General features: G+C 39.8%; 1 protein-coding gene across 1 annotated transcript in view; it reads right to left on the reverse strand.

The window, feature by feature from the left end:
• Window positions 1-12705, reverse strand: part of CP (ceruloplasmin) — a 59050-nt gene extending 46345 nt beyond the window's left edge. Inside the window, exons 1-6 of the mRNA XM_077488265.1 lie at window positions 12512-12705; window positions 9173-9417; window positions 5084-5296; window positions 3572-3751; window positions 1931-2185; window positions 1665-1830 (exon numbers count right to left, since the gene is read on the reverse strand). Coding sequence (XP_077344391.1) covers window positions 1665-1830; window positions 1931-2185; window positions 3572-3751; window positions 5084-5296; window positions 9173-9417; window positions 12512-12666 — 1214 coding nt within the window. The 5' untranslated portion in view covers window positions 12667-12705. The remainder of the gene's footprint in view (window positions 1-1664; window positions 1831-1930; window positions 2186-3571; window positions 3752-5083; window positions 5297-9172; window positions 9418-12511) is intronic.
• Window positions 12706-16934: the final 4229 nt, after the last annotated feature.

A 16934-nucleotide genomic window follows, 5' to 3' on the forward strand; every position in this document is an offset into this window, starting at 1 on the left:
GTGGGGCAAAAGTGCACCAGTGTAAAAGGGGCCTAATGCCGCATACACACAAGCACATTTTCCATCAGAAAAATCTTGGATGGTTTTTCCGACGGAATTCTGCTCAAGCTTGGATTGCATACACGCGGTCACACAAAAGTTCTCTGAACTTCCGACCGCCGAGAACGCGTGATGTAGAACACTATGACAAGCCTAGAAAATGAAGTTCAATGCTTCTGAGCATGCGTCAAATTGTTTCCGAGAATGCGTAGGAATTTTGCATGTCGGAATTGCTACAGACGATCGGAATTTCCAATCGTAAATTTTTCCAACTGAAAAATTGAGAACACGCTCTCAATCTTTTGCTGGTGGAAATTCAGCCAGCAAAAGTCAGATGGAGCATACACCCGGTCGCATTTTCCGACCAAAAGCTCTCATTGGTCTTTTGCTGGCAGAATTTCCGATCGTGTGTATGGGGCATAAGTCATCCCTGTGTTGCAGAGATTTGCCATCCAGTTTCTTGTCCTAACAGTAATTAATGTAAAAAAATCATCTCAATAGAGACAAAAAGCACAATAAAATCCAGATAGACTGTCTAACCAATCCCTACTCTGTTATAAATGTAATAAAATGTTTTTGACTGGAGTTGGGCTTTAAACTAAATGATGGTGTACAAATTCTACTATTTATGTACAGACTCTGCTTGGTCTTATGCTCCACTGATGTAACTGAAATGCAGTTGAGGAAAGTGGAAGAATAGCACTGGACATGCAAGGTTTTCTTATTGGTATTATTATCTATGATCTTAAAGTATTTATGTTGATGTAAGTAATCTGATTCCAGGACAGGAGGCTTCTACACAAAAAAGGATCTATGTGGTCTACTTGGCTTCAGGTGTAATGTAAGAAAATTGTAAACTGAAGCAATGAGGTCCATAAACAACCTAAAACCCCACACTTCATCTGGGCTTAGGACTTAAAACAAGCACAGATCTTGTCAGCAGTTGGTGTGGCAGGGACGTGTGGTTTCTACCACACGAGCTGTTGACAAGAGCTGTACTTAAAGGCACACTGGAAGAATACCATTATAACTCAAGTTCACTGCTAGTCCATTCACATTGTTGTCAATCTCAAGTCCCATTTTTGGACCCCAAAACACATTGGCTACTCCACGGATTGCTGCCCTGACTTTTTTTGGAATAAAGTCGTATCTGGACCTTTTAGCAGTCATGTGGCTCTTCAATCTAGATTTTGGTAAATGAGAGGCAGATCATATCTTTTGATTACATTGAGAAAATATATACTTATTTCTTATCAGGCTTTTGCGAAAATCAGATAATAGAGAGAACTGTGTAACAAAAACTGTAGCCAGATAATGAATCCTGTAAAGATGTGTATCTATTCAGCCGTATTTCTGTAAAACTTAATATGAGAATACTTTGAATTCACTTCAGTTCTAGTAACATTCCCTTTGCCAACAATGACCTGTTTACTCAACCACAGATACTTGGAATACTATGGAATGTTTACATTTGTCTATGCAATGACAGTTCATACAAGCATGTGAAAATGCTGTAACCAAAGGTCAACATAACAGTGTTTGTTGTATCTAAGATACAAGTTTAGTGTGTCGTAGGTCTGCCCTGTCTACTTATTCCATATTTGCATGATACAACATTACCCTACCTGTCAGGATCATCTAGCTTTTGTCCTGTGAACTGATTCACCGAACTTGGTCCATAGTTCCAGAATATCTCTTCTGCAGCAATGTAATATTGTTGAATCTTTGTAACAGACTTGAAGGGCCTCTTTCCTGTGCAGTTTCTTACTTCATAGAGTGCCTGCATACCACCTGCACAGGAGCACCATACAGCATTATACAATGAGACCATGCTGCATACCATTTGGTAAAGTCATAAAAAAGAATTACTAACCATCTAAACATAACGTACCTTCTAAATGGTCATTAACTTGACAACTGAGAAGCCACCTGCCAGGGTTTTTAGTATGCATAGATGCCTGAACCATGGAGGCGGGGAAGAGACTGAGAGTGTCCACACGGTATCTCTGATATGTTAACACTTGGCCATGGAAGTAGGCTGAGTGTACATCCACCTCATTACCCATACCAAACAAATACCATTTCACATTTGTGTCATCACATACAGAAAGGCCTGGGAGGTTCCCATACATGTATCCATTGATAGCTGTAATACAGAGATAATCTCAATTAGTGGACTTCCTTTCTCATAGTTAAGTAGCAGCACATAAAAGAAGACAAGCTGGCAAGGAACTTATATTACAGGTACAGTACATATGCATGAAAGAGCAACAAGTGCAGCACAAGAATAAACAAACTTCATCAAACACTGTGTTTGCCTTTGTTTAAAGCTTTGTTAAATGCACCTTAAAAAAATCACATGTGCATGCAAACTGCTGAACCTGCCACATTTTTAACCTGCTTTGGAACACTTTGGAAACTATGGTCAGTATTGAAAATGAAGACTTGTGATTAACATAAGGGGCCCAGACTAACTGCCGTTTTTTTTCTGTTTTGGGATTTAGGCCTCATTCACATGGGAGTTTACACCCTTTGTCTGTGAATGGGCCATGTCTTAAATGGCTGGAGCTGCCAGGTGCTACATCCAAATTTGACAGCCCTACATTTTTCCCGCCCAAACTCACACTGTCTGTGTTCAGGGTTGCTCATCCATACCCACATAGCTGCAGGGGTGGACTGACAACTCATGGGGCCCCCGAGCAATAGGAGATTATGGGGCCCCCAGGCAATCCGAGATTATGGGGCCACACAGTATACACACACACACACACACATACACACACACACAGTATACAATCACACAGTATACACATACATGTACTCACAGTATACACAGACATGTTTCTATTGGCTGAGAAGGTACTGGAGAGGTGGGGCAGCTATAATCTTGGGATTTGTAGACCAAAAGGATGTCGGTAAGGGACATTTCAGAGACAGATGTAAAAAAAACACTTTTTACATACTGTCCCTGGTTTTACTGAGGCTGGCAACCCTGATGGGGCCCCCTAATGGCTCGGGGCCCTCGGGCAGTGCCCGAGTGTCCCAATGGTCAGTCCACCCCTGCATAGCTGTCATATTGACATGAGCAGCTGTGCCTGCCATGAATGTGCTGCCTGAATACAGCACCTGGCAAATCCAGCTATTTAAAAACACAGACCGTTCATTGACAATGGGTGTAAGTGTCTATGGAAATAAAGCCCTACTTAGAGACTTGTTTGTTTTTTTGAGGGAGGTTGTAGTTAATTTGGTTTATTTCATTTAGGCTTTTTGGGGGTTTTTTCTCTTTAATTTTGTGGTTTTCCTTTTTCCTCTATTTAGATTTTCCACAATCTGGCATGTCTTTACATAATTTCACCTGTCCCATTGATTGTGCTGCTTGTAAAAAAAAAGATGGCTGGAGGATGGTGTGCAATACAGAATCATATGACACAAGGCTGCAGTCTAGGCCAGAACCGTGGGTGGGCGTAAGCTGAAATGAGATGGAAACTGTGTTAGTGTAAATACTAAATATGTCTTGAAAGAGAAGTCTTACAATGCATTTTATTGCTCTCTTGAAAGTCCTCATCTTCTTTATCCACAGCAATAGTGTTGGCGAAAGCATTGCTATTTTCATCTATATACCAGCTTAGATTTTCGTCAATCACAGAAAACATCATGATATATTCCTCTTTTTTGTCTCTTTTTTCAGGTGTCTTTTTACCATCCAGGGCACCTTAAAGATATAACACAAACACATAAAAAGTTATATCTTATAATTATTACGATTCAAGTATTAGTAGAAAAGGCACATCAAATATTGAGTTCACATTCCCCTACTTATTTTACTCCTAAAATATAAGATATGTTAAATTTGTTATATTTTAGGAGTTACTGAGGGCTATGTACAGTGACAGGAAGCCTTCTTTGTGTAATGAATGTTCCATTTAAGACAGAAACCATTCCCTAACAGCGCTACTTGTGCAAAGTTATAACAGTCCATATGCTGAGCAAAATAGCTCAGCACTGTGGACTGATATACTGTATAAACGACACATTTTAACTTGTGTATGAGTACTGCTTACATAGTTGCCTGATATCTGACCCAATATTAACTTTGTATATTTCTGTGGATGGTCAGAGAGACAGGTCAAGTGGTTTGCCAGATTCATGGCATAGACTCTATGTGGTGGTCTCTCTCTCTCTCCCTATATGTATGGATAGATAGATATTAAAATAAATAATCACTACATAAAAATATCCCCAAAACATGTTGGTTTACTGCTGTATCTGTTAAATTAAACTGTATACCTGACTGTAAAACTTTAATAAAAATCTATAGAAAAGGATTTCCATAGCACTGTGGATTAGCTAAAGAGGCAGCACAAGAAATGCAGCTTGCATTGAGGCAAACTTTGTCTGACTGAAACTTCAAAAGGAACTGCTGAAGAATATTGATGTGAAAGCATGTTTTCTTTATCAAAGAAGCAAACAGAGGGCCATTCAAATGGGAATAAGAGCCAAAAGCTTCCCCTGCCCACTCAGTAGCACAAAGCTACGGTAAATATTAATATGCTATATGTCATTTGCCTTACAAAACACCTAAAAACACTTGCTTCCACAGACACAGTTGTAGGAAAAACTGACACTGCAGCTATGTAATTTATGTCTAATGGTATGAATTGAGAGCTATTAAACTTAAGGGAGCAAACTTAGTTTCAAGACCAAAAAAAATTATCAAATTATACAACACAAAACAAAACAACACACATACAATAAAAACAGCAAATGAACATGTTAGTGCTGGTTCCCATTTTCAGTCCAAAAATGCTTTGCAAGGTTAATTGACCTACAACCAATCTTGGTTGTGATATGTGTGTGTGTGTGTGTGTGTGTGTGTGTGTGTGTGTGTGTTTATGCATGTGTGTGTGTGTAGCAAGGACATTGGATCGCAAGCTCCTCTGGTGATAAGGACTGATTTGAATGGTTCAATATGCCATGTGAAGTACTGCAAAAAGTTTCATGTGAAATAAATACATAAATATGAACAAATGAAAGTATTGCTCACCTGCCTTACAGATAATCATTGGTCCCACAAGTCCGGAGTAAACATCCTTTGGGCCATCAATATGTGAGTGATATAGTCTGGTGATACAATCATCGTCCCATGCAGATGGACCTTGGTCTTCCACTACATCCCACTTGTAAGTATAGGATTCTCCAGGTTTGACAGCATCATCTGTCTTTTTGGTCCCTGAAGTGTTGTCTGGGTATAGGGCACCTGTAAATGTGTGTAAGACATGTGACTCTGTGCACCAGTTTTAAATGAAATGAAAGCTGCCATGACAATAGTGAAAAAATCGCACAACATATGTGTATAGAAATATGCTGCACTGATTCATATACCAGAAACAACAGTCAAATCAAAATAGTGTTACTATATTATAATTGCTTCATCAGTTTTAGCACAAAGAATGTAGTTTACATTGTACAATGCACCATCCATATGTGCTCTACAGTAAGTGGGACGTACATCTAGATCCCTCCGGTTTCGAATAAATGAACACTATAACAGTGTAGCTTATTAACACTTTAAACATGTACATGCAGGGAACATGGACTCTTTTTTTCAAAGGCTTCTTGAAAGAGAAGTCTGCTGGATTTTCTCTTAAAGGAAACCAGAATTTTATTATAAATAGACCTTGCAAGTTATGTGCCTTTGAAATATAATATAGTGTATACGTGAATAAAGAATTTTATTTTGTTCCAGGTGAAAACTTTCTGTACTTTGACATCTCCTTTAAAATGTGTGTGTAGAGGCGGGCTCCTGAAGAGCACGCGCTATGTGTTTCTTTACCCAAACTACAGTTTGGTTTGGGTCTATTTGCCTAAATTGGACTTCTGTGTCAGTCTGACTGGACTGTGAGATGTTCAGCCTCTCTTGTGGCGGGCGCAGAACTATGGTCTGGTCAGGTGCTTCGGTTACTCTCTTTCGGAGCCAGGTCAGTGGGAGTGGCCCTCTCGCTGTGCCCTCTGGGAGAGGGTATTTAAGATACGGACGTCACGTGGTTCGGGGTTCCGGTCCAGTATGATGTGCTGACTACTTGGTCCCGGTCCTCCTGACCAGCCCCCAGGAAGGCTATGGCCTGGGGTGCGGATCCACCCGACCTTAATGCCCAAGGCAAGGAAACTAAAGGAGGATTCTGATGTGGTTGGGTGCCGTCTTCGGTTCGGGAGAGACCCAGTGTACTTCGAGCATTCTAAGGGAGGACTCTTTAGAAGAACACCACGTACGGGTTGGTTTTCTTAACAAGAGCCTGGAAGGGCTGAAGTTGCCGAAAGAATCCGGTCTTGTGGATATCGCCATGCAGGCTGAGAGATCCAGGTATCCTCTAAGTGTTCTACAGCTTAGTTTCCCTACGTGTTCTGCAATAACGTCTGTGACAAAGACTTTGTTCCTGAGTAAGCACCTTGTTGGCTGCTAGGCCTTGTGAAAGAGGGACTGTCTAACCTGAGTGTTCATCCAGCTGTGAATGGCTATTCTCTGGATGCAGTCAGTAAGCAAGTTCTCTAACGTTTTTGGACTTTGACATTGAGAGTACCTGAACTACCCTTTCCAACCCTCTGATCCCAAGTTGAAAGACTGTTCAATGGTTTGAGTTTTTGCAAATAAAATCCATTCAAGTGGATCTATTGTCAGTCTCAAGTTACTGGGTCATCTACCACAGGACATCCCCTAGACATGTCACGAGAAGAATGGAAGGTAACGGTAAGCCCAAAAATAACCAGCAGCTCCTTAGGGGGTTAGTGCTACATGTGATACATGTTTAATGTGAATAAGATCCAGTGCTGCTTTTTCTCTCTGTCCTCAGTTGGGAGTTGATTCTAATTGAATAATTATTCTTGTTATACACCCTAATATGAGGATTGTAGTAAATATAAATATACATATAAATATATTTACTACAACCCTCATATTAGGGTGTATAACAAGAATAATTATTCAATTAGATTTTAGATTTTATTTATCTCGCACTTGTAAAATGTGCTGTGATCATGACTATGAGCCGAAACTTGTAAGGTATTTTTACCTATATGTAGCAATAAAGACTTCATATATGGATTCTGGAACTGCTGGCTTTTTTGGGGGGGGGGGGGGGGCTACATATAAACCTGTGCATATTTATGATCCAAAATCAACATATAAGCTGAGTTCACACTAGGGAATACAGCGGCTCACACATTTCAGGTCTGATTTCAATGCGAATATTGGGCTGAATTTGGACCTGAAATGGACCAAAATATGCACAGGGCTCCTGTGCAATTTGCTCCGGAGATGTTTGAACATCCATAGAGAGTCGGTCACAATCTCCTGCTATGCGAATTTGATGAGGAGGAAACCCGCATCCAATTCAGAATAGTGTGAACCCAGCCTAACATTCCTTCATAAAAATGTAATACAAACCACCAATCGTAATCAAGTCCACTTGTTCAATTAGTTGAGACCAGATTGTGTAATAGCAGACACCTGCACCAGTCCCCTGTTGTGCACAGGTTCACCTTATGGATTGACCCTCATTAGAAAGGTATTGCGCCTTTAATCAAATCAATCAGAATCCACAAACCCAGCTGGATTCTTCCAGGGTACAAACAATCCTCCTAGGATTTATCACTTGGTAAATACAGCCTTCCTGTCAGCTCAGATGAGGTGATCAAGCAAGGATCAGTGCTCAAAAAGATACAAACACTGACATAGTGCTCACTGATTTATACAGTATTTATTAATAAAAATAGAAGAAAATGCACTTACATAATAACTGAATAAAACTGCCAAAATCACATTAAAAACATTCCAATGCTGCTCGGGTGGAAAGCTCTAACACTGGTAATATACAAATACCTCCAGCTGCATGAAAAAACGTGTTTTGCAAAGCACTGCAAAGCCCAACCTTTTCATGGACATTTGTATGAAGGACTGTTCTATAATTTTGAATCATAATTATACACAGGTTTATATGTAGCACTATTTTAAATATGTGTGCTTTTTTTGGTATATGTCTCAGTGCAGAAGATTTCTATACACACCTATAAATACTGTATAATCAAGGACTGCAGTTGAACTCTCACATTTAAGATATTTTTGTTTATATAAAATAGTGCAAGATAACCTTGTACTCAAGTGAATTATAAATAGAGAAACCTTATAATGCATTATGGTTGAGGAGCTTCTGCTAAGAACACCATAAACCTGAATGCATCTGCTTTAAACTACAGCCCTAAGCCCACACACCTCCTGCTAGTACTTTCACAGTCTAGAGTTGCCTTGCTCCTCTAGTAGTCATGTTAGTTTTTTTTTTTTTATTATTTCCAGTTCTTCTGAGATAAGGATGGTGTAAGAATACATTTTGGAAGGAAGGGTTAAAAGTTTGCTAGAGAAAGTTGTTTAGATTATAAGATTTTTATAGCTTATTAATGTGTTTTAGGAGGACATTTACAAATGCATTTTTCTAGTTGTATCCCTAGAAGTTTGTAAATGTTTTTCTTCCACTTATTACACTTGTGCACACATCCATAAAGTTACTTACATAGCTTTTTACTAGCCAAAATTGAAATGTTCTTGCAAAAGCAGAGAACAGGGCAGTTAACTTCAAAGAAAAGTGAGGAAGAGCGAATCTTCCTAAGAGGGACACAAACAACAATAAATTCTAACCCTTCACCAGTAGGAGAAGATTTGACTACAAATAAGTCCTTTTTAAAGCAAATATCTATGGTTAAAGAGGACTCAAAAGGCTATTTACCATGTATCAATGTTACATAGTACATAGTTAGTAAGGTTGAATAAAGACACCAGTCCAACCTGAGTGAGTGTCTACAATTGTTCCAATCCCTGTGCATTGCACACTCACATCGGTCCCTACCCTCAAGGAGCCCACAATCCAAGGTCCCCATTCATATACTAGGGCTAATTTTGGACAGAAGCCAATTAACCTACCAGCATGCCTTTGGAGTGTTGGAGAACATGCAAAGTCCAGGCAGGTAGTGTCGTGGTTGGGATTTGAACCAGCGACCCTTTTTACCACTAGGCAGAGGTGCTAACCACTACACCACTGCACCACCCTAAATGTTAAAATGAGAACATTTCAGAAAATATGTTTACCTTCATTTTCCTTTGTATACTCTACTCCATGAGGATGTGCGCCATATGGCCTAGAAGCAAAGTTTTTAAGATGGAAAATTATAGTATCTCCAACTTCTGCTCGTATAATGGGACCTAAAAATCCCAGCCAATCTGGTTTCTTTACTTGGTTTGTATACAAGCCATTAGTATACTGGAAATAAGAAGCCTTCTTATAGACTCTGCCTATTCGTTTTGGGCCTTGTTGTAAATAGATGCTGGCATGCCTGCAAAAAAAAACATAAGTAAAGAGCACTTAGGGCGTCACTTCATTAGGTACACCTGTATCACATTTAGACAGGTGCTGACACATGTAGTCCACGAATGAGTGCCTTGTTCAAACAGATTCAGATGCCAGGGCTGCTTGAAGGCAGCACATTTATGTCTATTGAGACCCAGAGGCTGCACGGACACTGTCTGTGTTCGGGACTGCTCATCAGCAACCACACAGATGTGAAATTGGGATAAGCAATTGCGTCTGTGCAGCCACTGCTTACCAATAGACATGAATGGGCTGCCTGCATGCAGCACTTGGCAGTTCATTAACAGGGAATGGGTGCTAGCGTCCATGTGAATGAACTCTTAAATAAATACTGAGTTATGCTCTTTTGACTCAATGCATTAGCATAAATACATAGACTGGAGTTTAAAGTGATCTTCAATTATATTGAAGAGTAGAGAAAAAAACAGGATCCAAGCAGTGTTGATTGTAGAATGATTGTTGGTGCCAAACATGATGGCTTCATCGTTTTAAAACAGCTTGGATTTTCACACATTATAGTATCAGAAGTTTACAGTGAAGAGTGTAAAAGCATAAATATACCAAGGGAGTGGAGTTTTATAAATTAATAAACTTACCTTACTTGCTCTTTGCAATAATTTTTCAGAGCAGCCCCAATCCTCCTATTCTGGAGTCTCCCGTCGGCGCTCCTGGCTCCCCCTCCTTTGGTGAGTGCCTCCATAGGAAACTGACTCCAGTGGGGGCACTCGATCCTGAGACATGCTGCCTCTGGATCCTGTGTGGATGGAGAGAGCTGCTGCAGTCAAGCACAGCCCTAGATCAAGATCAGACTTAGGTGAGTATTTAGGGGGAGGCTGGGGGATCTTAAACAGAGACGTTTTTAGCCTATTTCAGAAAATACATTAAGGTTAAAAAAAAACTTTAAATTCCCTGTTAATTAGAGGAATATGGCCAGCCTGTTATAAGCCCAACTCAATACAAACTTTTCTTCAGCATTGTATAGAATGGGGAAGGATAAGAAACACTATAAGATCCTATTGCTCACTGTACTGTAACTCCATGGGGAGGAATCCCAATAAAGTGTCTCTCAGTGACACCAGGGCAAAAAATGAAAGGGAATGGGGATCGCTGGGGGAGGAAGACACACATAGCAACAGAAACCTGACAGAGGGTTTACCCTTTCCCCACAATACTAAAATGTACACATATTTTTGTTGATGCCTGTTTCCCAATTGGACAGATTGACCATCACTTTCTGTCATTATCACTCCCTGTCAGTTGGACAAGAGACAGAGAAATGACAGGACATCTCAACAATGGCAATAAAAAAATAAAATAAAAAATAACTAACAAGTTTTGGGTGAAGTTGGGCTTCAAGAGACAGGAAATTCACATCAGTTCAAATGATCATTCTTTACAGCAGTGCTGTGCAGAAGGCCACTCTAAATGTATGTTTAACCTTGTAGGCAATGGGCTACAACTGCAGAAGACTATGCCCTTGTACACACGAAACTGTTGTATACACACCGTCGGATGAAGTTGTCGGAAAATCCGATCATTCAGAACGTGATGACGTAATTTCGTTACGGTGGGACTATGTTCAGGCTAGTAGCCAATAGCTTTGATGTAGGAATTTGATCTGAGCATGCGTGGCATTTTGTCCGATCGGAATTCTCTACACATGATCGGAGTATGTCAGATCGGAGCATTTTGTCGGAAAATATTTCCGGCAAGTTGGAAAATTTGGTCCGATGGATATTCCGACGGAAACAGTCCGATGCATACTGCACACAGTCGGATTATCCGACAAAATGCTCCGATCACACACATTCCGACGGAATCTCTGATCGTGTGTACAAGGGCTATGGCATTTTTATGCTAAAATTCTCTCACTGATAACTCTAACTTGAGATATCTTAATGAGCCATGTCCTACCAAGACCTAAGCAGATTAAAAACGTGAAATGCGTTTACGTGACCACAGTTTGGTGTCTTTGGTGTGAAACAAAATAAAAGGCAATCTGAAGTTCTGGATGTGCAGTCATTTCTTTCTTCTTCCCAAGCAGATTAAAAAGATCTGTAGAACTTCAGAGAACACATACAGAACTAGAGCTTTAAATATATCTGATCTAATATGTAGCATATTAATAGTCATTAATAAAACAATGTTCATACTATCTTTACATCAAAATAAACCAGTAATCAGAAAAAAGTGTAAGAAAAAATCCTTGATGTAACTATGCAAATGACATTATTGTTATTGTACAATAGACAATATAATATGTTGAATAGCAAAATTAAACAGTGATTTGTGATCTAACAGAGTATGTAAAGCCATTTTTAAAGATTTGGATCAAATAACAAAAAAGGGGGCTTCTGTCAGGTTTTAAAACTGTCTACGCTCCCATTGGAGAGATTCACCTTCTCTATTTTTCCTAGTGGCCATATTACAAACTATGGGAAGTGATGGAGAAGTCAACATATTATGGCTGTCAACAAAACATTAAGGCCTCTTGCACACTGCGGATTGAAAAAGCTAAGTACAGCTTTTTTTTTCTGAGCTAAAACACAGCCCATTAATTTTAATTTGCCTATGAACACAGGCATGTAAACAAGAGCCCTGCTTTGTTCATTAAAACGCACGCAAATATCCATGTTTACGCACAACTATCCGCAATTGCATGCAAAATGTGTGCAAATGCCCATTTACATATTGTGCAGAACAAAAAAGCGAGAATACATTTTTGCATGTGCACAAATTTGTGCGAAAATTGCGCTTACGCATATGTGTGAAAATGTGGGCAAATACATACAAGAAACATTTTGAAAAAGTAGATGCTCAAACAGTGCAAGAGGCCAAAGTGGGGAGTAATCTTCCACTGGGGACTTTGGAGAGATTTCCTCTCACTTCCTCTTGTGTCTCTAAAACAAGAACTTGGCAGTGATCTAACCATTTTCTACTCAGTATAATACTTTAAAAACTAAATTTTCCTTAACAATGTTAGGAAAGATCTGCCAATCCTCAAATTTCTTAGTCCAGTGTTCTGCTCATTTGAGAAATATGTCAGAAAGATTACTTACTCATCTTTATCAATGGGATTTCCAGAAATTATATTCTTTCCACTAGGAGCATAATCCCAATATATTTCTTGAATTCCAATGAAATACTCCCTGTCTTTGCCCTTAACACATACAACAAACAATACACAGAGTAGGTGTATTACGAAGAGCTTCATTGTACTTGTGTAATGAGCAGAGCTTAGGGACTGACTGCCAGCATTTATAAAGCACAGAGCTTCCTAAAACACTGACTTCACTTTGGAGTTTCCTATCAAAGTCCTATCTGCTGATAAAAGCAAACACATCTTCCAGTAAAATCACTTGGCAAGTCCGTATTATTGGGCAATGTTCTAACAGAAATTGATTAGTTAATACAAGTATATTTCCCAGACAGACAACTGAGTTCTGGTAGATTATAAACTGTTTTATGAGAATATTTTTGATGTACTTACTATTTTATAATTTATTTTTTCTTTATGAAAATAAGTTTATGAATGTATTCATGTGCATTTTACGTCAATCAATTAGACTGTCCCAAGTGTTTAAGAATCAGTGATATTAATACAACCCTGATTTCAAAAATTGTGGTATGCTGGGTAAAATGTACATCTCATAAACCCATATATTATTTACAATAGAAAACGTTTATACCAAACCACATATAGACAGCGCTACAAGAACCCTTTTTGCTGGATGCTTGCTGATCAAGCGCATGGAGACATGTTGGATGCTTGGTGATCAAGCGCATGGAGACATGTTATTTTAAACCGCTTTAGCCCCGGAAGATTTTACTTGCACCCAAACAAAATTGACGTTCTTTTTTTCCCCACAAATAGAGCTTTCTTTTGGTGGTATTTGATCACCTCTGCGGTTTTTATTTTTTGCGCTATAAACAAAAAAAGTGACAATTTTGAAAAAAACATTATTTTTTACTTTTTGCTATAATAAATATCCACAAAAAATATATAAAAAAACTTTTTTTTCCCTCAGTTTAGGCCAATATGTATATGTATATATGTATATGTATTCTTCTACATATTTTTGGCAAAAAAAAAAAAATCGCAATAAACGTATATTGATTGGTTTGCGCAAAAGTTATAGTGTCTATAAAATAAAGGGAGCAGTGATCTCTGTCATGTCACAAGGCAGAACAGGGAAATGCCTTGTTTACATAGGCACTTCCCCGTCCTGCGGCTCCATGACACGATCGCCAGGAGGCCAGTGGACGTTGAGTCCACCGGACCCACAGGTATGGTCCTGCTGTACGCGGCGGGGTGCGTGCACCCGCTATCCCTGCCAATTAAAGGGGACATACAGGTACGCCCATTTGCTCACTGCTGCCATTGTGTCAACGTATATCATCGTGGGGCGGTCAGGAAGTGGTTAACTTATATGAAATGTTTAAACTGAGGAACCATACCATATTAGGGAAAAAAATTTGGTAATTTCGAAAACTGATGGCAACAACACATCTCAAAAAAGTTGAGATAGGGCAACAAAAAGCTGTCAAAGTAAGCCGTACTAATAAGGAAGAGCTGGAAGAATAATTTGGCAACAGGTCAGTAACATGATTGGGTATAAAAAGAGCATTTAAGAGAGTCAGAATGTCTCAAAAATAAAGATGGGCAGAGGTCACCAATCTATGAAAAGTTGTATCTAAAAATTGTTGAACGATTTCAGAATAATGTTACTCAATGTAAAATTTCAAAGATTTTAAATATATAATCATCTACATAATATCATCAAAAGATTCCAATAATTTGGAGAACTCTCTGTGCACAAGGTCGAAAATGCAATATTGGGTACCATTGATCTTCGTGCCTTCAAACGGCACTGCAATAAAAACAGGCATAATTCTGTGATGGACATCACTACATGGGTTCAGGAATACTTCCAGAAATCACTATCTGTAAACCCAATTCGCAGTACCATTCAAAAATGCAAGGTAAAGTTCTATCACAAAAACTAGAACCAGAAAAAAAAGATCCAGAAATGAAACTGTCTTCTCTGAGCCAATGTTTATTTACAATGGTCTGCTGCAAAATGGAAAACTGTTCTGTAGTCAGGTGAATTGAAATTTGACATTTTTGTCAGCATAAGATTCCGTGCTGTAGAGCGAGCAGGAATAAAGCCACATTGATCCCTATGGACTATCTTATGTATGAATTTCAACAATCTTGATGCCAACACCTTGGCCAATAGTTTGACGCCCGATGTTAACAGGGTGATGGGTCTATATGAATCTCCCAACAGAGCATCTTGACGTTTTAACAGAACAATAACAATCGCCTCATTCATTGATTAAGGTAGTCTCCTTGACTCTAGTGCCCCATTATACACTTTGAGCAATGTAGGTAGCATTTGTTTTGCATAACAACCATATACCTCAGATGGAAGTCCATCTGTTCCAGGATATTTCCCTTAAGAGCCTGCTTTAATGCCAGAAGGAGTTCCTCCTTGGTAATTGGGTCTTTGAGCAATTTTTCATCCTGGGCCGAAAGAAATTGTAGGGAGCATTCGTCCAAGAAAGAGGCCATTTCAATCCCAGTGGGGTGTACTTTAGATTAATATAGATCATTGTTGTAGAAAAAAACATTTGTTCTCTGCTACCTGGAGTTCTACCTGTCTCAACATTGACTGTGCAGCCAACCAAGCCCTCTTATTGTCATCTGAAGGATTGTTAACATATGCCTCCTCTGCTCTCCCTGCTTCCGCCACAATAAATGTTTCCCAAGCTTTTGTAGAAGTTTTAATATATATATATTTTTTTAATTAATTTCTCTTTATTTATTTTTAATTTCATCATGCACAGAGAGGTCCATCACTCATCAGGCCCGGGGATGGTCTCTGGCGTCTTTTATAGTTCCTCCCAGCAATCTCCCTGATGGTAGCAAATAGCTGTAATGCTTCACTTCCCGATTCCCTGATAGAGGATGGCGGCAGGGGCAGCAGCGAGACGAGCGATCGCTCGTCACCTGCCGCCGACATCGCTGGACCCTGGGACAGGTAAGTGTGATTTTATTAAAAGTCAGCAGCTGCAATATTAGTAGCTACTGGCTTTTAATATTTTTATTTTAGGTGCAGAACCGCTTTAAGTATTTATGCTGGCAAACTTTTAAAGAGGGGAACCCAGGCCGACCTATTATCCTTTAATCCTAATGAGAGATACGGCTTAATAGAAATGGTATGAGGGCCCTTTAAGCAGTAATGTCAGCAATGTCCCTGTTGCAGGTCTGATGGTCTTCAATGGCAGTCAGAGCTCATTAACTATATCCAATAAGGTGCAGTAACAAGCGATGGTATTTCTTGAAATGGAAAAAAGCTAAATATGTCTATGTGCAGTGTTCAAAGATAGGTGCATAAAGTATTCCCAAGGTAACGCTGTCTGTACACAGTGTCCCAGTGAAGTAATAAGGAAAGGTCTGCAAAGGTGGGCAACTGCCCTCTCACCAACGACCAGGCCAATTCAATGCCTTATGGACAGCAGCTCCCGGAGTGACGCTTGTGCAGTGGATCTGCTGTGACGATCTCCTGATGCGAAGCTCAAAGCACAGGTTGTTGGGTGACGGAGGTGTTGCTGGATGAATGTCTGATGAACAGCTAGCAGTGCTGGGCTCTTCTCATCTAGTTTGGAATGTTGTACACCGCGTGGGAGGCCGCGACCACACTCTCCATGCACAGAGAGGTCCATCACTCATCAGGCCCGGGGATGGTCTCTGGCTTCTTTTATAGTTCCTCCCAGCAATCTCCCTGATGGTAGCAAATATCCCTGGGATATGTAGTCCAGGTGTATAGTCATGTGAAGTAATTGCCATTTGGGGAACTACTAACCCCACAATCCCTTTGGCTCACAAATATGATGTCAGTTAGTAACGCTGGGCACTAAAGGGGCATGCGATATATAGAAAGACCGGAGGATCACTGTACTTTGCAATTGTAGTCCACATTGCTACATAAGGTATATGAATTGACCTCTCAAAAAGGCCTTAGCTGTATCCCACTCCACCCCTATATCTGCTGAATCCATATTAGAGTGGAAGAAGGATGTTAACAATTCAGGGATGGGGCCTGGATCAAGAAACAGAGTTAACCAAAATAGATTTAATTTCCAGCTAAAGTGCCTCGGGACTGTAGGGAACACTAGTTCCATCCAAAAAGGGAAGCGGCTATAAGAGAGACAATAGAGCAGTTGCACAGGCCCAGATCTATCCTGGATAAACCATAATAAATAGTAGAATGACATGAGAACATTTTGGTAGCTGGTTGTCTCAGCCTCCACACATCTATGAGACCAAGCTCTCCCACCAGGTGAGAAAAGGGAGTGGGTCTCCCAGTTGAGGAAGAATTTTGAGAAGTAGGGGATAATTTATCCCAGTGGGAGTATAGCAAACTGTTATAGTGTTCCAATGCTATAAGCAGTGTATTAGGATAGCGGGCCATAAAA

This window comes from Lithobates pipiens, unplaced genomic scaffold (genome assembly GCF_037356315.1).
Source record: "Lithobates pipiens isolate NorthernLeopardFrog02 unplaced genomic scaffold, aLitPip1_a1.2 Scaffold_18, whole genome shotgun sequence".
NCBI lineage: Eukaryota > Metazoa > Chordata > Amphibia > Anura > Ranidae > Lithobates > Lithobates pipiens.